The sequence below is a fragment of the Thunnus thynnus genome, chromosome 22, assembly GCF_963924715.1.
Source record: "Thunnus thynnus chromosome 22, fThuThy2.1, whole genome shotgun sequence".
Classification (NCBI taxonomy): Eukaryota; Metazoa; Chordata; class Actinopteri; order Scombriformes; family Scombridae; genus Thunnus; species Thunnus thynnus.
The window spans coordinates 13,733,653-13,760,948 of NC_089538.1; the positions used below are offsets into that span (position 1 = coordinate 13,733,653).

At 41.6% G+C, this 27,296-nt stretch overlaps 1 protein-coding gene across 4 annotated transcripts; it reads right to left on the minus strand.

Moving 5' to 3' along the window:
- Positions 1-1,600: 1,600 nt before the first annotated feature.
- per1b (period circadian clock 1b) lies at positions 1,601-25,931 on the minus strand. Of its 4 annotated transcripts, none has more exons than XM_067580690.1 (20): positions 25,758-25,931; positions 14,702-15,667; positions 14,149-14,402; positions 13,829-13,950; positions 13,241-13,442; positions 12,927-13,121; positions 12,322-12,400; positions 11,916-12,022; positions 11,545-11,698; positions 11,102-11,378; positions 10,749-10,857; positions 10,449-10,611; positions 10,228-10,346; positions 9,085-9,231; positions 7,855-8,253; positions 6,494-7,299; positions 4,880-5,066; positions 4,308-4,521; positions 3,464-3,614; positions 1,601-3,348 (listed from the first exon to the last, which is right to left on the minus strand). In XM_067580690.1, exons 2-20 carry the CDS (start codon positions 15,148-15,150, stop codon positions 3,031-3,033), a joined length of 4,452 nt encoding a protein of 1,483 aa, XP_067436791.1. In that variant the 5' UTR covers positions 15,151-15,667; positions 25,758-25,931; the 3' UTR covers positions 1,601-3,030. The 4 variants fall into 4 exon arrangements, with proteins under 4 accessions (XP_067436791.1, XP_067436792.1, XP_067436793.1 ...); XM_067580691.1 differs by lacking the exon at positions 25,758-25,931 and adding an exon at positions 19,749-19,865; XM_067580692.1 differs by lacking the exon at positions 25,758-25,931 and adding an exon at positions 19,515-19,713.
- Positions 25,932-27,296: the final 1,365 nt, after the last annotated feature.

Genomic DNA, 27,296 nt, shown 5'->3' on the forward strand with positions numbered 1-27,296 from the left:
GTAATGACTTATTTTAGTGAACAGATGTATTTCAGATCTTATTAAGCATGACTGGTCTTGGACGGGCTAGGCCCACCTGATTTTCTCTGTGCCCACCCAGACTGTGATTTCTGCCTACACTACTGTGCTGGATGTTTCGGAAAGTTAGTGTTTGGATGCAGCCCCTCTAATCCGGCATCAAAAAGGGGATTTCTGAAGTTATTCAACCATCTACAAAGGAGTTCTGAAGAAGCATACTGGCAGCTTCACTTTGGTGACCCTCTGACTTTGCCATACACTATGAGGTTTACATATTTGTTATTTGAGTGAAATCTCTAACACTAGTGGATGTACTGCTGGGAAATTTGCTTCAGACATTCATATTCTCCTCAGGATAAATTGTAATCACTCTGATTATCTCCAGACTTTTTCCTCTAAAAAGAGTGATTGATTGTTAGGTCAAAATTTTTATAAAAGTGGAAAGACTCTGGCACTTTTTGTGAATTATTTCAGGTCCCAAAAATGTATACCAATAATAACCAAAATATCAGCTAAAATTAATATAATGTAATGTAGGAATGTCAGTAAATGAGAACAAATGGCTGCTCTTGGTAACATTTTGATCGTGTTAGTGACTTGTCACATTAATAATTCATATCAGGTTTGCAATGTGTTGCTTGTGCACACACGCTGGTGTTGAGCTGTTATGTTCTTTGTCCCCAACTTTGTGTTTATCTTGAGCAATCATTAATTCTAAAAAGTCACAATTTATCAAATACTTAAATTTGAAGGTATTTAGTCATAAACCAAAGAATGTTAGCCTCAGCAGCTAAACATCAGTATGTTAGCATTGTCATTGTGCGCATGTTAGAATGCTGATGTTAGCATTTAGCTTTTATAAATGCAATCTCACAGAGCCGTTATATGTAGACTCTTATCTTGAACACAATTTACTCTGCTGGGGCAAATTAAAGTTAATTATGAAGATTAAATTCCTTTCCACAGAATTCACCACAGTGGAAATTAAGTAGTTGGTTCAGTTTAAATGCAGGAAAGAATGAAAAATACAGTAGGCTTAAAAAAAAAAAGAAAAAAAAAGAAATCAGGGCATAGGGCTCTTAAAAGTAAATATGGATTACTTGAAATATGTTGAATTCTACAGCAAAATATATTGTTTTTGGCATAGAAAGGCCCGTCATTATTGTAAAAAGTTGATTCAATGCACATAATTTAACCTTTTTTAAATGACGTTTCAAGCTAGTCTATTAACATCAGCTGTCTGGAACAAAATTACAAACATACAGAACATCACAATCATCGTCATTGTTATAATTATGTGCAATGAAGTCAATGTTGCTGCTTTGTGTTAAAACGTGTCTAAACGAAGGCATGCCTTTGTCTTTTTTAAGCTATGGTGACCACTCTGGGTAGAAACCACAGTTGAATAGAAGGAGACTGTGGTTCGTCTGCCCCGATCTGCTCTTTGCTTCCAGTTCATTCTGGACACTCCTGTGTATCCAGGCCAACTGTTGCAAAAAAACACCCACCAACAAAAATAGACTGCAAAGAGATATAATCATAAATCTAACTGCGTAGCTGAAAGGGAAAAACAGACTTCACATTTAAAGGACTTTCAAGTCATTTTATTGTGTTTCTTGTACAAAGAATTTCACAAAAATATTAAGAAACTGTCGCAGACACCACTGACGCCATAAAGCATAGGATATCACATGACCAGAACAGTGCCACAGAGAGGAAGAGAAAGGGACAGAGAGGAAAAGAGAAGATAGTAAACACTCTCTGAACTCTCGAGACGTTTTTTAGAGAGCTACGTCCACCTCTTTTTAAAAAATTCACTTTACCACCATGAGCAAGCACTGGCAACACAAAAGCTCTCCCTCAACTGAAGGGCTTTACAGCTCCTTAGGGTGCTGGCAGTTTGGGAAATACTGTCTTGTGATGTTTGTGAGAGAGTAACTTCTCAGAGAGGCATTGTTCATTTATCACTCTGGGGTGACCACACGAATGCACAAACTAATGCCCGGCCAAGGCGAGACCTTAAAGTCCAGGTCCGTCTCCTGGCGATTGCCACGCTGCCCTACGATTTAAACTGTACATCGCTCATGTGAATAAACTAGATTGCAGTGTTACACAGCTACAGAGACTGTGATTTGATTGTTATTTTTGCCGCAAATGTAAAACAAATAAGATTTTAATCCTGGACTTTGTCACATATCTTTCTTTTTTATAGTACAGACACTCTTTTGGGCATTTATCCTCTCTATTTGCAGTAGATGAAAGTATAAAAATATACACAATGTTTACAAAATAAAGTCAACCTGGCTTTCACTGTACATTTTATCTGTTGGGTGAACGCTGCTTTTTCTGTAGTCGGAGCAAGGTTTCCATGACAAAACCTAAATTCAGTCTTTGAGAGAAAACAGGACCTAAGTGGGAGCAGGATCCCACAACCTGGGAAACATTCAACAAGAGAAGAAAAGTCAGAGGTGAGCGGATAAGCTCCCTTCTTTCCTCGCGAGCTCAATCCTGAACAGGAGAGATGAAAACGTCAAGGAGGACACTGTGGTGAAGCACATCCATCTTTATGTAAAGGCGCCTTTTTGTAACACATTCACCTTAGTCCTCTCTGATTATTTTACAACTTTAAATAAATATGCCGAGAACTACAAGAACAGCCGAGGGGGGGAAAAAAACAAAATACTACCTCACTCTCTAAAACTGAGTGTGCACATCCTGTGGTTTCCAAGGCATCTCGTATGCAGTCATACAACATGCCTGGTGTGCTGTCATCAAAGTCAGACTCAATGAAGATTTATTTTCGGCAAAGTGTGCCGCCTGACCTGTCAAACAGTAAATGGCAGTTGTCTCGATTAATATGCACCTTAAAGTCCCAGCAGAGGCCATTTCAACATCTTACATCCTGTGTAATGATGTTAAGGGCACATACAGTCCTGGCAGGTGCACATATCCTGCATATCAATGTAGAAAGGTCCCGATAAACATTATTCTTCTTTATCTTTGGCCACCTGCTTAGTGAGTCATGTCAGACTCGGGCGGCTGAGCCCCCGCTGCCTTTTCTTCCACAGACTCTGAGGTCACTCTCTGCTCCTCTGTTGTCATGTCTTGGTTGCTGTCTTGTGTTTTGGTTTCTTTCTCTTGGACCTCCTCCTCCTCATCTTCGTCCTCCGGCTGGGCTTCGTCCATGGCTGTCTCGGATAGGTTTTTCTTGGCCTTACTGGCACTTTCTTCTTGAGACTTGAGGACACTGCACAGCTCCATCTCGTGGATCTCCACGTCGAACGGGGCGGCGGGAGGCACGGAGGGTGGAGACTTGCAGCCTGTGCAGCCCTGGAAAGCATAAAGAAACGAATGATCTCCCGTTGTTTCTACATGTTGGGTGTATTTACTCATGTTAGCTGTCAAAGTCTCAACAGAATTTCGGGGATGGGCGCAGTGTACTCACGGAGATGTTGATGGCTCGGGGCAGACGTCCTGTGCGGATCCAAGGGTGCACCTGGCTGAGCTCCCTCTTCTGCTCCTCTGTGAAGCGAGGCTGTTGTTTCTGCATATTCCTGAGGGCCTCACGATCCTCACGCAGCACCGTCTCCATGTCTCTGTTATACAAACACAAGGAAGGTGGGTCACTGTAAACCTGCTGTCTTTTCTTGACAGTCAGCTAGTTTTGTCAGAATATGCCTTGTCTGGCAGCTGGTGCCTGCTGGATGGCAGGTATGAACATGGTAGGACTGGTCTGAGGTTCTTTAATTAGGCCTATTTTTTTCTGTTTTGTATAAATTCTCAAGAGATTGTTCATTTTATAAACTGAAGCTTGTTGTTGACGCCCATCTTCTGTGATTTAATGAGCAGAAATTGAGAATCTACAATAAACAGATGGCTGTTAAACCAACAAAAAGGCTATTATTATTATTGTTATTATTATAATTGCTGATGTAATAACACAACACATTAATTTCATGGGGCCATTTCCTGCAACATACACACAGTAGTAGTGTGACATGAGTGTGACATGTGAGTGCAAGATCAAATTAAAATCATCAAATTTTGTATTTGTATATTCTCAAAATTCTGGTACTTATTTTAAACTTTAATACTAGTTTTTAATTAGCAAAGTACAGTGTAACATTGGCCAAGTGTATTCAAGCATTAAAAAATAAACCGTACCTCTTAACAAAAAACAAAACAAATAAAAGAAACAACTCTCTGTCTAATAAGAGACTTGTTGTGACTATTAAGTAACAATAAGTCTACTGCTGTGTTGTTTGGATACATTTTGCCCAGTGTCTTACCTGACAGGCAGTTGATATGTCATCATGACCTTGTCATCTGTGTTGGCCATGAGCAGCCAGATGGGGTCCTGGAGGACGCACTTGATAAACTGCTCCTCACCTCCGTCTCCCCCGGTGCTGCTGCTGCCCCCTGCTGGCTGTTTGCGGGAATGGTCGTTCTCCAGCGAGTCAATACTACCAAAGTATTTGCTGGTGTGGCTGCCCTGGCTGCTGCCTGAATGGACAAAGAAATGAAAGGCAAGATTTGATTATGAGATATTTTTTTGTAATTAGTCATTTTGATGCTGAGTCTGTTTGGGCAATGTGTGCACCAAAACATGAATTTTGCAAACAATATTGAACAATCTCACATTTATGTAGATTTTATGCATTTAATGCAATGTTTAAGTGAGGGAAATTAAGGTTTGATTTGTCTGTATTTATAACAAGGAAAGAGAAGGTGATTTCTTTCTGGTAAATTTGTATTTTGACACTTATTACCTGACCTCACATGGCCAATAAAACATTTAATTTCACTACTTGAAAGAACAAAATTCCATTGAGGATGGACTGAAAGTCATTAGTCTACTTACTGGTGCCGCTGGTACCAGAGGAGCTGCAGCCATTGGAGCCGGAACCAGAACCCGAGGACCTCGTGCCTGAGGATCCTGATCCAGAAGCAGCGGAGCCAGTGCCTGAGCGGGAGTCTTCCTGCAGCAACATATCCAGCAAGTCACTGGACGTGGACATGGCATCCTGGTTGGACTCATTAGTTTCACCCTAATGGAGAAAAGAGATATATGGCATACAAAAAACGTTAAATGCTGTAAATTTTAGATAGATAGCCAAGGCATCAAATACCTCCTTGACAGATAACTGTCTAAGGGAAAATCTTTCACCAAAAGGGTTATTTCTATTACAACTGCTCCCATCCTCGACTGACGCAATTGTAGATAGATTTGGATTTTTGAACAGGTGACCAGAAGGAATAAAATGACTATTAAACATGTCACAGATTTGTTCTTTTTTCTGAGACAAGGACAAAATCTAGAGAAAGGTGCTTGGGTAGGAAGTAAGCATGACCATGAATTGGTGACATTGTTTTCCAAAATTTTGCTGGATTACTACTACAATCGGACAGAGTGTCGACAAAATAACATGACTTAGCATTTCAATCAGCCCTGCCCACATTTGTTTCTCAACTGTCTAAAGATCTGCCAATCCATAGAGGACTTTGAGCCTTGTACTTTTGCTCTTGCAACATCCCTTAACCTTAAAACCTCCTGAGATTTCAGGTGCAAACCAAGGATTCAATCTATTTTTACCCTGTATTTCTTAAAAGGGAGTCATATTTATTTGCTAAGGAGTTAAAAACATCTGTGAAATGGCTCAGGGCTGACTCGGGGTCAGGAATAGCACATAACCTTGTGATATCACTGAGAAATAAATCACAAGGAAAAGTCTGCTCAGCAAAATGTTGTAGTCTCTTTATAATAATATGTGGTGGAATGTAATGCAGAAAATTGGACAATGATCACTTAAGTCCACTACTGGCTGTGAATTTATGTGGTTTGTTCATTAGGATTATATCTATCAGGGTTGACTTTTCTGGATTTCTGGTGTCTGGCCAAGTAGGTGAAGAAATGAGCATCTTTAATTTTAATCAGACAACCAGGTTTCTGTTAGAATTCAAATATCTGGACTGGTTTGTTGGACCCAGATTCTAATGGGGTCCAGTTTTGGTACCAAGCTTCTCACATTCATGTGGATTAATCCAAGAGCTCTGCAGTTCAGGAAGTCCAGAGGGGTATCAACTAAAATTGGATTAGTATTCTCATTTCTCAAGCGAGGTCCTTGGTCGTAAAATGAGTCACAGGAAATTAACTTATAATTGCCAGTATTTACACCATTTTGACCATGCCACTGAAAGTGGTGACGCCAACACTAAGGATGAAATGAGACCGAAAACAGGATGTGATGACATTGCATGTACTACTGACTAAGCTGTTAGTGTTTTCTTATAGTCAGTGGGTAAGAGAAGCTTTACAGGATTGCAAGGTCAATTAGTGTTTGTTGATAAAAGACCTGAGCCTTCCTGAAGGAAGGAGGCCATCTGGTTTAAAATTTAAATTCTTCCTTTAGCATTTTTAATCATGTACAATAGCTATGAAAACATTACATCATATCCTGAGCATCTGTGAACTTACATTCTCATTCTCCTTGGAGTTATCATCAGAGCTCCTCTGATTGGGTGAGCTCTGTCCCCCGGCTGCACCACCCTGCACAGAAGGTGGGGCTTGCTGTGAAGCAGCCAGGGCCGTGGCGACCTCTAACCGGTTGCTGGGAGACTCCTCCAGCTGCAACAAGTTGAGAGGGGAGGAGCATCGGGACTGGAAGAGGGGGGACTCTGCCCCCTCGCGGTCAGCAGGTGTCTGACTGTAGGACTGGGGGGTGCTGCTACGAGACGGGGCACCCATGCCTGGAATGGACATTGGGTTGGAAACAGCAGTGGGGACGACGGCTGGGGTGGCGCCAGGGTAAGTAAAGTTAGGATTGTAGAAGTGTCCGGGGTTGGCGCCTGGCTGAGAAATGGGCGCTCCCATCTGGGGGAACATGTAGTTGGGCAGAACGAGGGCCATCATGGGAGGCACCATCTGGGTAGGTGGGAAACGTGATGGATCTGGGACAGGTAAGGGCTGTGTGAGCGGCGGGTAGACGGGGTAGATCGGAAGCATACCGGGAGCGAAAGGGGGAGCGGGAATGCTGGCCTGGGAGCACACAGATGGCCAGGAGGAGGAGCTAGTGGGGGGTCCGAGAGGCATGTTGAGGGGCCCTGGAGGCATGTTGAGGGGTCCGGGAGCTGTGCCGTGTCTGGGGTCTCTGCGGCCCCCGTTTAGGCCCAGGGAACTGTGCTGGTCAGATGACTCCTGGTGCTTGAGCCTCTTACCCCCACGACCACGTCTGTGGCCGGAGGTGCCTCCTGCAGCTGGGTAGTCGCGAGAACAACGCACACCTGAGAAAAATACGGAGACAATGAGTTAAGCTAAACAACAAGGATTTTAGAGTTAAACAGCAATAATTTTGCTTCGGTCTACTATACATAGTTTCAAGACCTACATAAAAAACTAGATCAATGAGGGCCCCAATAAGGTAAATCATGGTGAACTGCAAAAACATTTAGTCATCATTCTGTTGCAGAATACACTCTGGTCTCTTGCAGGTCATATTATCCCTGAACCATTTTGTTATCAATTAGACTATTTATTATTTTTGGAATAACTGATTAATCATTTTAATCTAGAAAATGTGAAGTACTACAAGTGATTCGTCTTCAAATTGCATGTTTTGTTCGACCGACAGTCCAAAACCCAAAGATACTGACCTCTATGTATTAAGCAGATTGACTTGTCATGAAAGTTGTTCTGATTATTAAACATATTGTACAAATGATAAACCACTATATGAAAGCCTCTCTACTCATGCATATTTATAAACTCTGCTTTCACACGTGCATATACAGTACTGTGTGTGTGTGTGTGTTTGACTGGTGAGAGTAGTGTGCCCCTACCTCGTGACAGAGGGTTGGCAGCTTGTGTGTGGCAGCGCACAGTCGAAGACGCCGTCTGATCAAACACGCGCAGCTTGCTGAGGTCCTTAAAGCGGTGGAGGAACGCCTGCTCCTCCTGCTGGGTGTGGGCGGAGAGTACCTCCTTTGTCAGACCCCGCCGGCCTCCACCTCCTCCTCCTGCTGCTGTTCCTCCACTTCCACTTCTCCAGCTGTCCCTCTCCGGTTGAGTGGCTTGAGAGTGTGGGGGCGGAGGAGGAGGAGGGGGAGGAAGAGGAGGAAGAGGAGAAGGAGGGGTAATGGAGGTGTTAGTGGGAGGCGTCAGGCCTCTGGCGGGAGGAGTTGGAGTAGTGATAGGCGGAGCAAGTGTAGGAGTGGTAGGAGCCTCCTCCATGACGATGTCTGTGATTAAGAAGAAGCATGTTGGGGTATTAGAGGAAATCAATGTTGTTGGAACAGCATAGAACAGGGAAAAAAAAGTGTAAACAGTAGAAAAACATGTTAAGGCTCAACTGCAAAAGAGATGACAGCCATAATATTTCTGGAAAGAAACAAAGGCAGAAATCAGATTATGTGTGTGGGGCTACAGGTTACTACAAGTTCATTTTTCAAGACTTTGAAAGCAATAAATCCTCTTTTAGGCAGATTTAAAAAGCCAGAGAGGTAAAATCAGAAAACAGTAGATAACAATATAAAGGGTGTGTAACAACATAAAAAGGATGGGTACAAAGAAAAATCTAAAACTTTAGCCAATTAAACCACATTGAAGGCCATTAAATTCAAGATGGTGCAGGAACAAGTATTCAGATAAATCAAAGTCCTGCATTCAAAATGTTAAAAGTACAGAAGTATTAGCAATAAAATACTAGTAGTAGTAGTCATTATGCAGAATGGCCCCTGTTAGTGTTACATTATCAGATTATTGGATCATTATTATTGATGGGTTCTTATTGACACATGAATATGTAAGTGGTACTTCAATGCTGTGGTTAGTCAAGGTAGAGCTAATTTGAACTGCTTCATATACCGTTGGGTAGCAACATTTTATAAACTGATGTTTGTTGCCCAATATTTCCCTCTGTTATGTAGTGGAGCAGAAGTATAAAGTGGCATAAGATTGAAATACTCAAGTACAGTACAAGTACCTCAAAATTGTACTTTACTACAGTACTTGAGTAAATGTGCGTGGTTACTTTCCGCCACTGAGGCGGTGTCAGTGTTGATGATTCCCACCTGACTCAGGAGGCTTCTTGTCTCCCACATGCACAATGGTGCTGCTGAAGCTACACTGGGAAGTGACTGAAGCTACACTCTCTGCCTTGGTGGCCATGGTCAGTGGTGGCAGAGGGGGAGGCTCCCCTACCAGGCTAACTGAACCGCCTGTAGAAGCAAAAAACCCCAAAAGGTCTCCTGTGATACACATCAAGAACGCTGCACACAACTTCAGCACAGAGAAATACAATCCAACAACAAAAAAAATGAGGATTTTTTTTTTGTTAGCAAGTACATACAGAAAAACAAACAAAGCTTAAACACTGTCATAATATAAATTTAAAGCAGAGTGGAGCCCCTTTCACACATGCCATCTATCCCTGAAATGTTCAGGAATATTTCCTGCATGGAAATCTGTTCCGTCTCCAACCTCAAGACCTAGTAACATTTCAGGGAAAATGCTTGTACTGTGTTGTGATAACATTGCAAGGACAGGCACATAAAGGGTTGTGTTCATCTCACAACAGACATTTTCACATGGAGCAAGTGAACCAATCACAATACTCCGCTGATGACTATTTTAATCTGCAACTTCTTTACGGTTGCCTTGCAAATGCTTTCACAGGTGATTTGATAACTAACGAGCAACATAAGTTCTTTTATTTGCTCTTTTTTTCAAGAAAACAGCTTCTCGCTAACCGTGTTCCTGAAACTAATGTCCACCGCTGCTTACACACACATCCGGCTGTGCCCTTTCTGCTGCTGTTGAGTTTTATGGTGGTTGGCATCCATAAGTGTAGCATTACCGCCATCTGCTGGACTGTTCCTTGCCCTATCTATTCAGGCATTGCCATGGCATGTGTGAAAAGGCACAACACCGAGATGTTTCTGAGCGTAGCAGCATGTGTAAATAGTGAAAATCCCCAGTGATGCCTGAAAGATTTTCCCAGTAATTAACTGGAACTATGTGTGAAAGAGGCTTTTAAAGACCTAAATTCTGTGATCTTTGTATAACTGTACATACATTTCTATACCAGACTAGGACAATACAACAGGGACTTATTCTACTGTTAGGTTTTTGTCCACCCCCCTGAGCTACAATATTATCTACATAATAAATTACAAAACAACCCAAAATGGTTTGAAGACATAATTTAAAAATACCTTTGGTGTTTCCATTGGCTTCCTGCTGTTTGTCATCATCAGATGTGGAGGACGCAGTGCAGGAGGACGAGCCACATTTCCTTTTAACCGTATTAGGAATGTTACAGCTCTCCAAGTACCTGGGTGGAGTCAAGAGTGTTGAATTAGCAAAATGAATAAAAAAGTGTATGGATTTAGGTTTTGACTACTTATATTCACACATACTTGAACGGTAAACACACCTTATGATGCTGTCCAGACAGTTGATCTGCTGGTATGAGTAGCCAGTGGGGGGCTCCTTCTGTACAAGCGGTGGAGGGACCAGGGCTTCGAGAGGTTTGGTCATATCAACTATCAGACTTCTGATTGGGTCACTGTTGATGGCTCGGAGGCTGGTTGTTGTGCCTGAATGATGAATAAAGAGATAGAGGAACAGAAAAGAAAACAGTAAGAACACAACTTATTTTACCCGAGATAAAAATCGACTTGTATATAAATATAAAATAACCAGGATGTCTGTTAACTGTCCTTTTAAACATTACCTGTGCTGGTGTTTTTTCTGGGTAGTGGCCGGTTACGGGACTCGATGAAGGACTGTTGCCCGTTAGTCTTGACCATGTGAACATCTTTGCAGATCTGCTGGAACGTCATCTGGAACAACCAAAGCGTCACACTCGGTTAACTAAAACATGGTATGGCTGTGAATCTAATCTGTCATTATCCTCATGTTGAATCAGCTGAATATCTGACAGTGTGTGTAACCATGAGAAAATGATCAATTACGTTGTGTTTTATGGAAAAAGTACATTTCTTATGATGTTGTTTGTCTCTCAATAGCCTATTTAAAAACTTTATTGGAGACTAAAATGTCAAACTACTGGTTGCTCAGACTCACAGGCTTGTGCAAAGCGACCGCAGCGGCAGCTTTATTCATGGCGGGGCCATTGCTGTCGCTGGAGGAGGTGGCTGAGGCACTGAGGTGCTGCTGGTGTGAGCGGCGAGAGCCTCGTGAGCCGCTGGACCCGAGCGAGCTGTAGCCCTGAGAGCCGCCGCTGTGCACGGGCTGCACCAGGAGCCGGTGGATCCGCTCGCTCAGCTGCACGATGTCCGGGGTGGTGACGCGACTCACGCAGCCCTGCGGTGCCGTGAACACGTCCTCATTCAGTGGGCTCCTGGAGACAGGGAGAACGGCAGAGGGCCACAAATTGTAATACTTTAAATATATATATATTTGAAACAGACTCCTTCTCTTCCTTTTGTATGCCTTTTTAAAATGCAGATATTTCTGAATGACTGTCCTGGTAACGTTACATGTTTCTGACCAACAAATAATCTTACGTTCTGACTTTGTGGCGCCCAACAATAAACGCCACCTTCCGGCTCCAGGGGTTGACAAAGGAAGACCAGCTGGTGTCAATGGTCAGGTATTCCCCACTGCGGGCACACATCCTCAGCGGCGCATACTCAAACGGCTGCCCTGCAAACTGAAAGACTGAAGAGAAGACAACAAAACACACGTTATATGAGGGTGAGATCATGCATGATATCATTTATTTGGAAGATATTAAAATACTGTTCCATGAGTCACACTGACTTATAACATATTACATTAATGAATGAATCCATCTCCCTCATAACTGGAAGATGTGGAGCTCTGACTCGATAGTTTAACAAAATGGAAACAGAGCTCAAAAGGTCAATAGACTCACTTTTCTCATGTATAGCCACCATGGTGGGCCTGTCTTCAGGGTGGATGTAGAGCAGGGTGGGGGTTCCCACCAAGTCTTGAGGCAGGTAGCCCAACAATGGCACTGCCCTGCACACACATCATATTAACACACCGTTAAAACAGCAACAGTGGTTTTAATGAAAAAGCTGTGCTAATATGAGGGCATGGGATTTTATTATTACACTTGGATTGTACTCAACTGTAGCAAAAACGTTGACAAATGCAAAAGAAACACTGAATTAATTATCTAAATTCCAGGTAGTTTTTGTGTTATGCAACTGCCGTTGCTCTGACTGTCCCTCATCTGCTGCTATTCATCCATATGATCATCAGTTCCTCATTTCAAAAACACTGTGGCCAGAAGGCAACGCAGGTGGGTAACTGACCTCTCGTCGACTTCCTGGAAAAGGCAGCTGGGAGTGTGACTGGTGGTGAAGATCCTCTTGTCTGGAGGGATCCGAGGAGCTGACGGGTACAGAGGGCACAGATACAACAGATGAAAAGCATGTTTCGGGGCACAGGATGAGTAGTAAAATGCGAGAAATAAGTAGTGAAAGAGTGAAATAAGTAGGCATTCCGTATATATATATGCTAAGGGTTAATCTGCAATTCTGAAATGCATCCAATCATTTGGCATCGGTGCAATTATCCATATTCAGAGGAATATGGCATCAAAACCTAATCAGTGAGACGCAGTCTGTTGCTTGTCACCTTTATGGTCCCACATGCAGAGATCGTTTCAAGTGCATTAGTTTTAAGTGTGCAGTATGACACCTTCTGTAGCTGTGATGCCTGGGTTAGCCTGACATAAGATTATGATTGCTTCACAGCCACAATAAAAACACTGTAAGCAGCTTCATCATTTCTTTCCTCTGCTCAGTTCAAGACCAGAAGTAGCTCCAAATCACTACAGGCTTCCTTATATCGTAAAAAACCTGATATTGTACTGGCAAATTTTTAAAGCTGAACCCTTACGGCATCATTTACATACCCTCGTATCCAGAGTGGACCTTCTCAGCGATGAGCAGGCAGCAGGGCTGTGCCTCAGAAGTGTCTGAATCTCTGATAGTGAGCTGGTAGGGTGTGAGGCGGAAGGGGTAGTAGCGCATCTCGCCGCCCTGCGTCCGGTCTGCGCTGATTCGACAGAACATGGACTTCTCCTGAGTGCAGTCAACTGGAGGAGAGGCTGGGGGGTGGAGGGGAGACAGAGTTGGAGAAAAAGTCAGCAAATAGTTTAAAGACGTTTGACATTCAATAACAATCAATATTTTGTGTTAGAAATAACAATAATCTGCCTCAGCTCACCAGAACCGATGCAGGACGCCCAGAGCGGCAGACGGCAGGGTGCCGTGCCGCTGTAGAAAGTGCTGACGTCCTGAGGCGCCAAAAGCTCCGAAAACATGGTCCCCTGGAGACACTCGGGCTTACAGCGCAGCACAGATGAGCCTTGGGGTGATACGTACACGACTTTCCCTGACAAGAATGACACGGCCATGGAGAACGTGTCCTGGAAAAAAAAACACAAGAGGAGAAGACGAGGTCAGGTCGGAGGAATTTAGTGAGACGTGCTTCAACTTCTCCAAAAACCTGCCAATGAGATCTTTTCTTTGGGGCACTGTTGTATTTTGCAGCTCGTTGGCATCAATTTTTATCGCTGAATAGAAGCAAGGTGAAGAAGGCTGTTTCTGTTCCTTTCCTTTCATTTAATTTTATATATGTGGTGTAAAAAAAAAAGTTATAAAACAATAATGTCCATGGCTCACAAACTGCAAAAAGTGTGAGGTACTATTAAAAAAATATTCACAAGTTTTATGAGACTTAAGTCCATGTAATCAGTATGTGAAAACCACCACTGCTTTGAAGTAGCTCTTCAGTGATATATAGTGAACTTACAGTGTTTTTGAGGGTGTATTCTGAGGTGATGTTGTCAAGCTCCTCAATTGTGAAGGCAGACAAGTCCAGACTGCAGCCGTGGCACTCCTCCACACTCCACTGGTGATAGTACTCCTTGTTGGCTGGAAAGGGGTCAGGGTGTGAATACGGGAATGGATGAAATTACATACCGCAGTGAACATTATGTACACAGAACAAGTAAACAAACACCTCAGAGAAAAAAAAAAGGAGATCTATATACTGTATGTGTCACATATGCGCTGCCGCTTTCTCAGACAGGGCTCCCTTATTATTTAAAAACTACAGGAACATCCCCTCACCTCGGACTTGTCTGACACACTGGAGGGCGTATTTAAGTGCATTTAGAGTGCTGGAGTGGCCCTTGGACTTGCGCTCGGATGGCAGGCGGAGTTTCAGCTCCTTGATGGCCTTCATTAGCTCTTTCTGGGTCTGGACCCTTGCCGACTGGTCGCTGCTGCAGCCCGATGTGGAGGGAGGGTCGCGCTCTGAGCTGGTCAACAGCAAGCTGTAGGCCAGGGAGCCGCTAGGAGGTGAGAGACTCTGGGAGTTGGAGCTGGGCGAGGAGAGACGAGAGAATGAGCTTCTGTATTGACACGTGCATGACTGACCAGAACAAATACAGTAATTTTCTGCATGTGTAAGTACTTTGAGTACCACACTTTATAATGTTATTATGACAGAGGAATTCAAAACAGCTGAATTCAATTCAACTGAGTGAACACTGTACAGCTCTATCAAATCAGATTTTACTGTTAAAGCGAGCAATATGTTACAACATGACATCTGTTTGGCGCAGGCAAAAACAGAATATCCCTTTAAGTCCAATCAAAGTAGAAAAGTAACTTCTCTTACCTCTTGTTGCTCTCCGTGGTTTCCAGCATCATGCCGGAGTCCTTGCCATTGGACGAGCTGTGGGAGCTGTGTACAGACTGACGCCCGCGTGAGCCGCTGTCCCTCTCCATCCCGCCTTCGCTCTCCCTCTCCCCGGAGTCGTTCCCGCTGGAGAGGCCGTCCATGTCGTCGGAGTTGAGTCCCCTTCGGTCGCTGGACATCCCTCCAGATCCCGACCCTCCGCTGGGAGAGGAGCCTCCTCCGACTCCGCTTCCTTGCTCCTGAGTGCTGACATTGGCACTGGGCTGACCGCCGCTGCTGCTGCTGCTGCTGTTGCTGCTGCTGTTGCTGCTTTTTGGCGAGTTTAACCCTTCGGACACAGCTTCCTGGTCATTGTCTTTCTCGCCGGCCCTTGCCACTCGCCCCCGAGCGTTGCTGCTGGCCACTGATTTAGAGTTGTCATAACTCATACTAGAGTAGGATGAGGCTGGCAGAGCTTGATTTAAGGTGTCCGATGAGGCGAAAAAATAGGAACAACTGTAATTTAAGTGGGACTACTATGTACGTAGCGGTGAATCATGATGCTAGCTGATGTTGAAAGAACTAAGGAGAGAAAATCCATTGCTTCCTCTGAAGCTGCTAAATTAAAAAAAGTTTGGGGTTGTAAACCCCTCTGAGGGTTTTTTAAGTGCCGATTTTTATATGACCGTAAAAATCTTGCAAACGACCAAAAAGCAAAGGCTTCCTGTCCAAAAGAAAGTAATCTTTTAATGATCGTGAGAGAAAGTGTCACTCAAAATATTGCAGACGAGAGATGAATGTCTACTTATGAAACAGCCTTGGCATGTGTACTCCGACAGATGGGATGAGAGATTGTGAGGGAGAGTGAGAAAAACAGCTCTAGTGTGAGCGAAAAAGAGTCATTTTCACTGTGTGTCTGGTCTTCTCGTCTCTTCTGGGATGTGTTGCTCTAGGTGCTGAGGCCACCTAAGATGAGAGAGATGGACAGAGAAAGAGAGGCATTAATATTGGCTGGAGGACGACTAAAAGCTCGGTCTAGCCAGCGTCTCCCAAGGACGACGGCTATGAAAAGAGAGGAAAAAAAAAAAAAACAACAAAAGAAAATAAGCGCTTATCATCTGTTTATCCTACTGGCCTCCAAGCAAGATTCAAATATGGCCATGAAATGTTTTCACTGTCTCCTGGTGCTGGATGCATGTTTGTCAGAATACGAGTAGTTGTTAAGGGCCCAACTGTAAGCCTTTTACCCAGATTATCTGTCTTCACATCTTGATAACAGAATAACAATAATCTCTTGCGCCTATTTGCATGCAACAAATGCGTATGCATGCATCTCAATATAGAACAAGTGAACATGCGCTAATGCCTGAATTAAATAGGACATTTGTTAGTCGTCATAGCTTAACCCCATTTTACGCAGAGGACATTCAAAACAAACAGTACGCCAGGTGGAGAGAACAAAGCTCACCATCTGAGATCTGTTGTAAACTAGGCTTTGCTTCTGAATAGTATCACAAAGTATATATATGGCCACCACCTACGCAAGTAAAAGTCTGGTGCTATTTATTCCCTGGGCAAGTGAGACACCCCGTAATCCTTTAAAACCCTGCAGACGCAACCAGAAGACGGCACAGGCTAGTCTTTAGTCGTCAATCCTTTCAATTTTATACACTCAGATGGCCCATAACCCCGCTTTACCCGCCTCTTTAGGTGTGCAGTGATGCTTTTGGTGCAGAATTTGGTCAGGACAGGTTTAGCTATGGCCCTGTACTGACAGTTCAGACATACATCAGCTTCCTGTCTTGACGCAACAACCCAATACGGCTGACTGGGCAGCTTCAGCGCAGCCACCAGCTGGAGACAGCTCATTAGACCTGACAAGAGGATAAGAGGTGTGGACAGCTGATGGCAAATGTTACTCATGACACAAAAAATAACTTTTAAAACGAATGTAAGGAGAATAAGAAGTGGTGGACAATTGCAGGTATTCAATGAATTCATGTGACGCTGCCTCGTTGCGACTATAAGCTGCCCCTCTCGCCAAAGCGTGAAATGTTAATCAGCATTATGTCAGGTCAGATGGATGATGCACACTTGCACATGACAAACAGTGTGCGCTACGGCTGAACTGGGCGGGAGAAGGAGCAATTGTGATTTGTAAATATGCAAGCAGGGCGTGAGTGGGTGTCCAGGCAGGCTGGCATCCATGCATACTTCCACGGGTTGATTGCAAAGACACAAGGTGAGTGGGTGGAGGTGGTGCTGAACTGTGCTCGGGCTACTACAATACCTGGATGTGGTGTCCTTGTCCACCCAACAACATGCTAAGCCAACTACAGTGGCCCTTTTGCTATTCAATACATTTTCTGTGCCGCTTCCCTTTCAGTGTCACAAGGCACCCTGAGGGCAAATTTAAAGTTTTACCCAACATGCATGTCTTTGGACTGTAGATAGAAATCAGAACACCTGGATGAAACTCCCACAGACATGAGGGGATGATGCAAACGCCACACAGCGAGGCCCGAGTCAGCCGGCTCGACTTTGAACCAAAGATTGTGAGGTAACAGTGCTCACCGCTGAGCCACCGTGCCGCCCACCCTCTCAAATTATTCACAGGAAATGCACTCAGCAAGACCGATTTCTGATTATGCAAGATTTTGTCTGCCTTAGAGTGTGAAAGAATATGTAAAATGACTTTCAGACTATTAGATGATACATAACACCCTTTTTGAATATGCTTTAAAGTACATTTTTCAATTCGGCAACACGTGACTCACCAAGAAGCGATTTCCAAAAATAAATCATTACTTCTGTAACAGATCAGTCTTATCTCAAATACCTCATTGTGTATTTTGGTAAAGGGAGATACTATGATAAATGTGTTTTGGTATGAACTGGTTGGAACGTTCAACTGGTGAAACAACTCCACGTGCACTGGAAGAGGCACTAACAGTGGAGGGCTTGCGGCTTAAGCGCCACAAAGATAGATGAACAAATAGCAATGACTAAATTAGAAAAGAGAACCAAAAACAGAATTTATGTCTACTGTCAAAATCCCATTCCTCTTCAAAGGAGGAAAAACACACTATGTACTGAGGCTAGATAAATCACATGCTCACATGAGCTGAGCAACAAAACTATCAACAAAGACATCACTGAATTTGGCAAAGTCATACAGCATTACAGCCAGTGAAATGCCACAGATCTGCTCACTATGATGATAATGAGGAAGAAGCGTTCATCTAATATAAAACACTGTATTTATGAAGCTTGGAACAATTCCAAACAAATAATTACAGTGTATTAATCAATAATAGGTCAGCTGATCACTGTCCAGGAGTACATGAATGACATGATCGAAAGTTATAACAGGAAGTAGGTCTATTATTATGTAATAAAGTGTACTATTATTACTATTAAAAGTACTTCACATGTACACGTTTAATAGCCAGTGGTTAAAGTCCATGTCAAGCACTAATAAATGTGTTCTGAGGTGGTCACACCACAGAAACATGTGTTATTAACCATCCAACCAAATTTGACAGATTAAAAAATAGATAAATCGATAAGTATATAAAATTAGGTTTCAAAATTGTGGAAAAAAATAAGCAGTATTCTCTGCTCTGAAACGCTAGGGGGGGGCGTGTCCGCTGAAGGCCCAATCCCGGGAGAGGTGCAGCTTGTCTCAAGTGTCAAATACCACTACAGCCTGAAAAATAGATGCTGTGTCTAGCAGCTTTATTGAACTTTATTGGACTTGTATAGCTTCCAGAATCCAATTCAGAGCCAGAGGACACTGACCTACCCAAGAATCAACCCTCACTCCTCTCAGTCTGCAACAGAGTGGTCTTTTTTTTTTTTTTTTTTTTTTTTTTTTTTTTAGCAATATGTATTATTGACTAGCATAACCTAGCCAAATAAAGTTAAGCTATCAAAAAATAACGGAAGAAAACATATTTGGTCACTTTACCAGATAGTGTTATTTGTCTGTATAGCTAAACTAGCAGCCATCGTGTTTTTAGTTTTGTTGCATATTACCAAATATGTAGGTGCAAAAAAACCCCACCATTATAAATATTATTTAAACTACACTAAAGTAAATTTAACACATAGTGTCATTCAACTACTTCAACCTTTATGACTATGTGTGGATTGCTGAATGTCATCATTGCAACACACAAGCTGAGCAACACAAAATGCTTTTAAACTGTTCAGATACCTTAACCTGTGCATTTGTTCATAATGTAGAACTGACAACTCAAATGGTCTATCAAATCTTTAGTCATACTGTGAATTAAACTTTAATTAAACATGTGCACCTTTGGAGAATGCAGGGCGATGCCAATTTGGCCGGACACACAAAAGCATAATATCCATCAGTCTTATGACCTTTCTAAAATGTAAGACTTATCAGCAAGAACAAACCTCTTCCATTAGCTAGAGATGACAGAAAAACAATGACATCTGGTTGATGCCACACACATAATGAACGTCATGGTAACTGTCAGCGTAACTGAACAGTGACAGACTTTATGAATATTGTAATGAGATGACAGGCCACGTTTTTTTTTCTTCTGTGTAAAAGTTCAAACACGAATTGGCTACAAAAAAAAAGGATTTCCTTTCATTGTTAAGAAGATAAAAAGTTTCCTTCAAGTTAAAAACAATTAAAGTACAATTACATCAGTAGAATATGCGCTACAATAGACACCATACTCAGGTACATCAGATAAATAACAGTCACAGTCACTATACTACAGCTTTCACACAAACATATTTTGAACTTATCCGACACTAGAAAGATGCTGCTTACACAGAATGACAGTCACCAACACCAACTGGCAACATTAAGACACTTCCCTACTGCAATGGAGGCTACAGATGGACGGCTGTCTGTGGGAAGCTGTGGCGTGGCTCCATGCGTGAACATGTGTCAACTTGTCCTCTCGGATGAAAGAAAACGCTCCGTACCGCTCCGTGACAAGACGCTGCGAGCTTTTAATATAATTCAAGCATATTTAAAGCGGTGCGGTTAAACTTCCCTCACCGGTGTGAACATCCGTAGAGCGACTACACGCCTCTCCTCACTGTCATTGTGTAGTGTGTTACGATGCTTGCACAGCACAGCACAGCAGTTCTGTCCCGCTTTGCTTTCCTGTGTACATTCGGCACGTGTACGCGGCTGTGTTTTCCGCAGGCCTTGCCGGCTTCTGATTGGCTGGCTCCCTCGACCAATGGGAGCGCACGCCCTCGCAGAGGCTGTACTGCCTGCGACATGGGGGCTCCAGCAATCACTGGTCTCAGCTCCGCCTCAGAGCTCCTCTTTTTTGAATATGCAACGTCATGGACAGATGCGCGATCTGATTCAGGATCAGTGTCTTTGGGCGGAGTGGGAACTGCACATTATGTACATGTATGAGACACGCGCTTTGTCTGGGTTAAAGAAACAAAAAGTACACCGTGGCCACATGATTTCCCAGCATAGTAGGAATGCCCGTACAAAAAAAAAAGAAGTCAGTACTTTAAACAAAATCAACCTTTTATTGTATTTCTTGAGATAAAATATATAAGACTATATATTACACCATTTAAATAACTTGTGAAACAATATAATTTAGTCCTAATTTAATATTATTTATTGCAATTACTGTAAAAACTGAGTTTGTAAAATTAAAAGTTGAAGTAAAGGAGTGTTGGATGTCTCAGTGGGGGGAAAAAACCCCTGGTTACACAAAGTCCACTACGGTTGAGAGTTCAATTCCCACAGGGGTCATTCTAAACCACTGTTTCCCACCCATGCGGTCCAAAAACATTTGGAAAGTCTAAAAGAGCCTCATCGTAAATCATTTTATCCCATTCAAGTTAGGGGAGGGCTGGACTTGTCCCTGAGTGATAATGAAGCCCATCTGACTAGCTAGGAGGTGGGTCGGGCGTGCTTTGACCCGACTTTGGAGGTAGTCCACCTTGGGCGTGACCGGGCGCGTTTGAATCTGGCAAAAAATCAGCGCTGCATGGTTTGATTTGGTGCGGCCTAAGGTGCCAATGGAAAAAAGGTTAATGACAAGAAGCATGAGTGGCTCAACAGAAAATGCTTATTTTTTACTTCTGACTTTTTCACTTTAAGGACTTTTAAACAGTTTAAGAACAGATCAAATAAATATAGAGCAGTTGCAGGACTTTCTACAAAGAAAAACTGTGAAAAGTGTGTTTATAATAACCCAGTTGGATTATTACTAATGCATGATAATGTGGTCCAGCGACAGTGTGAAGCAATAACAAAAATTGGTCAAAGTGTTGCAATCCCATTATTTGTTCCTCCTGGAATATAGTATCCTTTTCTGGGAACAGTTTGCTGATTTTTGACCTTATTTCCACACTGACATAATGCCCATAGTACACATATCTGCCAACTTTCCTTGTTTGACTGTATGTAGCTGTAGTAGCCTTGTTTAGTTCTCCGCCGAGGTATGAGACTCATTAGTTGATGTGCGTTGTTTTGCCTGACGTGACCCAACCACGCAAAAATAGTCCTTAATCAGTTGTTGTATGTCGTAATGACACGTGCAAATAAAAATTAAGAACTTTGCATGAGCCAAAACTCTATCTGGGACAACACAGATATCTTATGAATGTACCAGCACCACAGACCGCACCTTCATCAAAATCTTTTTGATGGAGGAAATGTCCCACGCTCATTTCCTCTGTCTCTATCAACAAATCATGGCTTTCTCCATCATCTACGCCCACTACATTACATGCTTTTTTACCGACATGCTGATGTGTCGTATTCACAGTGTGTGGTGGAGGAGGAAGAGGAGGAGCATCTTTCTCTGTCTAGTATGATTACTGTAATAATGACAACACAATAAGACCTTAAACTATAACCATACCTTACTTAAACCGGTAAAACTAGTGTGGATTTTTAAGCAATCCCTTCTGTCGTATCAAATTGCATCTATCACTTTAACTGATCCTTAAATAACTGTTTATGCTTTTGCCTAATCCTCTCCTGTATCAAATCCTGTCCTCTTTCAATAGTAAATATATCAAGTTACTGACATATAATGCTCTTGAAAAGCCTTTTTCATGCGTACTTAAAACCCAAAGCCGAGCTTAAAGGTTCACTTAAGTTTACAAATCACACATAACACATAAAAGCTATTAATATCAGCCTCAATCTGGATTGAAATGATATTTATATTGCTCGACATTAGCTATCAAAAGTCAGATGTAAAAAAACAAAAACATGATCCACTATTTTAGAGGAAGCCAACTTTTCTATTCTAAGCGGGAGAAATGTGAAACATATTTAATAACATCTACGGCACATAAATCAGTTTCAATAATGAATGCAATCAGGGAAGCCTCCCAGCAAATCATATCCAAGTGTAACAGTCTTAATACACTTTCAACTGAAGCTTTGAAACACTTAATAGCTCATTATCTTATTAAATCACAGTGGTAAGAGAATATTCGGACTTGGAGTTGTGCACATACTGGAGCTGAGCTGAACAAACTCTATAACAAGTTGTAACTGGTGGAAAAAAAAAAAAAGAAAAAAAAGAGAAACTAAATGAGAAACAGTTCAACAGTCAGCAGATGACAGTTTACAACAAAACCTGGGATTAATCATTTTTGAATTTGCAAGACAGCTCTCGTTAATGAGAACAAGTACCACCTCAGGCATTTTTAAGAGCCACCGCTCAGCTATTTTCTGGCAGCCTGTGGTAAGTTAGGTGGCCCTGACTGTTTTATTGTTATCTGAGAACAATGAATACACAAACACACGCACACATACACTCCTCCGACTATCTATCTGCTCGCTCCAAATCTCTCTCTCCCTCTCTGTCCTTCTGTCTTAAGCTATTTGTTTTCACCATTTTCATGCAACTTAGTCCAACTAAACTACTTTGAAGTGGAACAGAGACTCAGTAGGAGACGCTGTGTGACTTTATGTGGCCGGTAGAGCTGCAACCATGAGTCGATTAATCGATCAGCTGCCAACTATTAAATTCATCGCCAGCTGGTTTGGATGATTGATTAACTGTTTTGACTCAGTTTCTTTGAAGAAAAAATGTCTTAATTCTCTGATTCCAGCTTCTCAAATGTGAATATTTTCTGGTTTCTTTAGTCTTCTATGGCAGTTTTGTTTGTTTGTTTATTCAGATTCCCATTGGCCACAGTATTGCAGCAGTGACTACTCTTCCTGAGGTCCCTAAACAATACTTCAATAACAGAAATACGTCAATAAACATCCGTAACATTCATACTCACAATACATAACACACCCACTAAGACACACAACAACCGACACCAACTCAAAGCCTGTCTAAGCTCTGTATAATAATGTCATCTCTTAAATAACTGAGAAAGGAAATCACTTAGTAACTCATCCACTAAATCACAAATAAAAGTGAGATGGACAGCTCTCTACATCCAATCACATCTTCAAGAACAGAAAAAACAAAAAGTCATACTGTTCTACACTATTCCTTGTGTAAACAAATACAATCTTAACTTGTTAGAACATGTTGTACTACTTAACCAAGATATAGGTGGAGCAATCAATTTTAATGCAGGTTTCACTGGCTTCACAACAAGCTTATCAAACCATCCTTACTTCCTCCTCCTAACTCTCTTTTGTACCAATACTAACCATCTCAAATTTAAATTTACATGATTTATTACTATTTATTCTGTCTTTTATTAATTTTATTGCTGAAATAATAACTTAAATAATTAGCAATATCCATTAGTTTAGTAAGAACTTTTCCATCTGCTTCCAAAACAATGGTGTTTTGCTTATTAACTCTTCTTCCCATTAATTCATTCCATATTTTTCTACTGTCTAATTTAGCATCCTTACTTCTATTTTGTAATTTTTTTTTTCGTTTTGTTCAATTTTGTTAGATAATTGCTTAATTTACAATATTGTATTGCATGACCTGATTTGGTTGTCTTTGCACCATGTATTTTTCTTAACATTTCTCACAATTTGCTTTCTTACAAGGGCATGTTTGTCAATAATTGGCATTGACAAGTTAGTAAAAACATCTAAAGTCAAATCAGGATCTTCCTCCTGCAGAACTGTTGATCTATCAATATTTCTTACTTCATCATAGTAATTATTTTCATTAAAATATTTAAACATCCTCTTAAAATGTTATTTTCTAAACTGAAAACAACATTTTTCACCATTTTCTGACATTTTAAGGACCAAACAACTTATCCATTAATCGAGAAAATAATCAACAGATTGATTGATCATGAAAATAATTGTTAGTTGCAGCGCTAGTGGCCAGTAGAGACACAAACAAGACTCTTATTGCTGAAGCAGGAACACTGTGTTGCTGTTATTCTGCATCAGTGTTCAGACTAAGTACTGCTGGTGAGTCACTTGTTCTCGCTTCTAAGTATCACTGTGCAGCAAAGTATTCTCTGCTGTTTCTCCAGCTGATTTGTTGAGTTTATGGTGTTCACTCACACTTCCCTCTGGGACTAACAGGTCACACAAGTACAGGGAGGTTACTTTACACTTTCTTTCTTTTAATCCTCTATTTGCAACTTGACACATGCCTCTAAACTTTTTTGGGATGTTTAGGAGCTGCTAAGCTGCTCGCATAGGTAGTTACTAGGAAAGGAGATCTGCGAGAATAAGCTCCTGCAACCTGCAGAGTTTGATACTGAACATCTCTGCAGCTTCTATAGTCTGTTATTAATGGCCTTGTATTCAATACAATTAATAGGACATCTATAGTAAAGCATAAAGTCTGGTGAGAGCTACAGAGGTGGTTATGTGTACATTCTTATAAAAGGATCTACATTCATTGTGTTCACAAGTTGAATATGCATACGCCTTAAGTATAGCTCATTCATTACTAGATGTACTATGCAGGTCTTGCTATAGCTTAGTGATGAGGGATTTTTGTGCTGTGGGATCTGCGTGCAGCCTGTGTAGGTGATGTGTAGCAGCGCAATGCATACACATGAGTGGTTTGCAACAACTGTCAATCACATGACATCATTTGATTGGCTAGAGGCATGCTTTCTGTACAAATAAATGCACTTATAAGTAGCACACAACTATGCTTATCCACAATTATACTATAGATCACAAGGAAAATACAGAATATGAAAGTAAAAGTCTATCCACAGAAAACAAGGCTTTAGTGATGTCTGTTCCTCCACCTAGAAAAACCAGCCTTCAACAATTAGGCCTCTAGTGGAGCAAAACTGGAAGTCCCTTTAAATCAGATGTACAGTTTACACTGATGTAATGACAATATATACATTAAACATTAAAGCTGTTGCTGCATTACAGCAAAATAACTACAAAACATCAGCAGTAGGGTGAAGATTGATCAGATTTTGCAAAATTGCAACTAATATTGTATTAACCCTTTACTGGTCCCAGAAGGCCAATAAGGAAAGATTTTTTTCTGTGTGTGCGAGGCAATCAATGCATGTCATAACAGTACATAAAAAAAGGATTGCTGATAACAGACTCATGATCACGAGTTTGCTGCTGACAAAAGCAAAGGGTGGTTGCAATTAGTAAAAACTGACTATGTTTAACGTCACCGTTGGCAAGCAAGTACTGTATGGTACAGACCTATCACAGTGGGGCATTTCAGCCCTGATACCACATTGTGCAACGTCCCCCCCTCCCCCCTCACCCACCTAACACACACACACACACACACACACAGACAAATGACAAGATCACTTAATTTGCGAAAAATAGGTCTTGAAATTTGGATAGATGCCAACTAGGGGTCTCAGGGATCTCTCTTTCAGTGGTCGTGCCGGATTCTTCTTCTTACACATAAAAGGCTAAATCAGAATAGTTTCAAGTTTCATCCGTCAACTGTCAGCATTTTGAATAGCCTAAAGCTGATATTAAACAACATACTTTGGCTACAATATATGGCAGTTAAGTCAAATCATGTCTATATTTTGTACACTGGTATACTGATAGCATGCTAGCACGCTATCGTTAGCTATACAGCAACGGTCAAAAACACGACTAACTACAGCCCAAACCCCATCAGTTTACCTTAGATAGGCTTCAAAAACGACATCAATAGTTTAGATATTCCACGATGAAATGCGCAGAGGTCTGAAGAAGTCTGAAGAAGACAGTATAAATCCTGGTAGCACTGACTGTCGCTCCTAGTCAGTCTATTCTCTCCAGACATATTTGCTCGCCCCCAACAGTAGTTTACACGCAGGAACACACGTGCAAGTGCATGGTCTGGCAAGTAATATTGAATACGCCGCTCTGATTGGACGGCAGGAGACATTGACCCCGCCTCAGGCCCGCCCCGAACGGTTTTCATTGGCTGAGAGGGGCGGGGCGAGCTGCACGGGGGCTTGGTAGTCACGTTGCTGAGTGTCTGGTCCTGAGTTCAGTTCTAAACACACTGGGACATGAGAGGGCGTCGTCCGCGCGCACACTCCATGTACCCTGCTTGGCTTGACCGTAATACCAATAATAACGTCGCAATGATAGTTTGTTGTTGGTGTTGGTGGGTAATGTTATTCTATTTTCGCAGAGGCCAAATTCTACCTACATACATGTATTTAAACACGATAAGGGTATGAAAACAGGGCTTTTATCCCACAACATTTGTCTACAACTGTTGTATATAACATGGTGCGTTACATTAACGCAACTTTTCTTCCTCTTCTTCTTCTTCTTCCTTCTTCTTCTTCTTCTTCTTATTGTTATTATTATTATTATTATTATTATTATCAATTACACACTGCATATACTGTTTATTCCTGGTCAATATTTTGTACATTTCATCTCATTCTCTTTCATTTAAAATTTAAACCTGTGGAATATATTTTACATTTTTATTGTAAGTTCTTTCTTTCTTTTTCGTTATTTAGGACTACTTAATTTTGTGTATATTTTTGACTGTTATGCACCACAACACCAAACACCTTGCATGTGCAAACCTACTTGGCAATAAACCTGATTCTTATAGTTATATATACCTTTTTTATTTACTTTAACTATTTTTTATTTACTAAGTTTACAATTATTCCATTTTCCATTAACTACTATAATTTTATAACTAATCATACATTTAGGTATCATGTTCTTCAAACATCACAGCTGAAGATTTATACAAAGTTATACATATCAGTTGGTTTTTGTCATGAGTTAACTGACAAAAATGATGACATTTACTTCCCCCTATATATAACACTGACCTTGCAAAATTATATGACGAGGTTACTGTGGACAATGCACATTTTGAAAAGTTACGTTTGTATCTATTGACCGACGCACAGAACAACACAGGGCTGTTTCTGCTGCGCTTTTGCCTTGTATTTATGGCAACGGGAAGGCCCCGGCATGCACATTTCAACGTGCTCTCTGTACTGTGACGTCATTTGTTCTCCTTGCCTTCGAAGGCACGCGGCAGGCGGGGTGGCTGTTGAGTGGCTGTAAACAGAGCAGATGTAGGGCAGTACGCGGGCACATGCCAATGTGTAATTGTATATTTCTACAATATTACACTTTAGTGTTTATTAGGAACAAATTTATTATAACATAAAGCATTTTGACAAGAAAAATATATAT

Bases quoted from the DNA above. Each gene is read 5' to 3' on its own strand.
- per1b (XM_067580690.1), bottom strand. From the start codon at position 15,150: ATGAGTTATGACAACTCTAAATCAGTGGCCAGCAGCAACGCTCGGGGG. The intron at 12,401-12,926 runs GTATGTAAATGA...TGTACCCGTCAG, and splicing joins GGTCCACTCTGGATACGAGG to CTCCTCGGATCCCTCCAGAC. The intron at 7,300-7,854 runs GTAGGGGCACAC...TATTTTTCTCAG, and splicing joins TGCCAACCCTCTGTCACGAG to GTGTGCGTTGTTCTCGCGAC.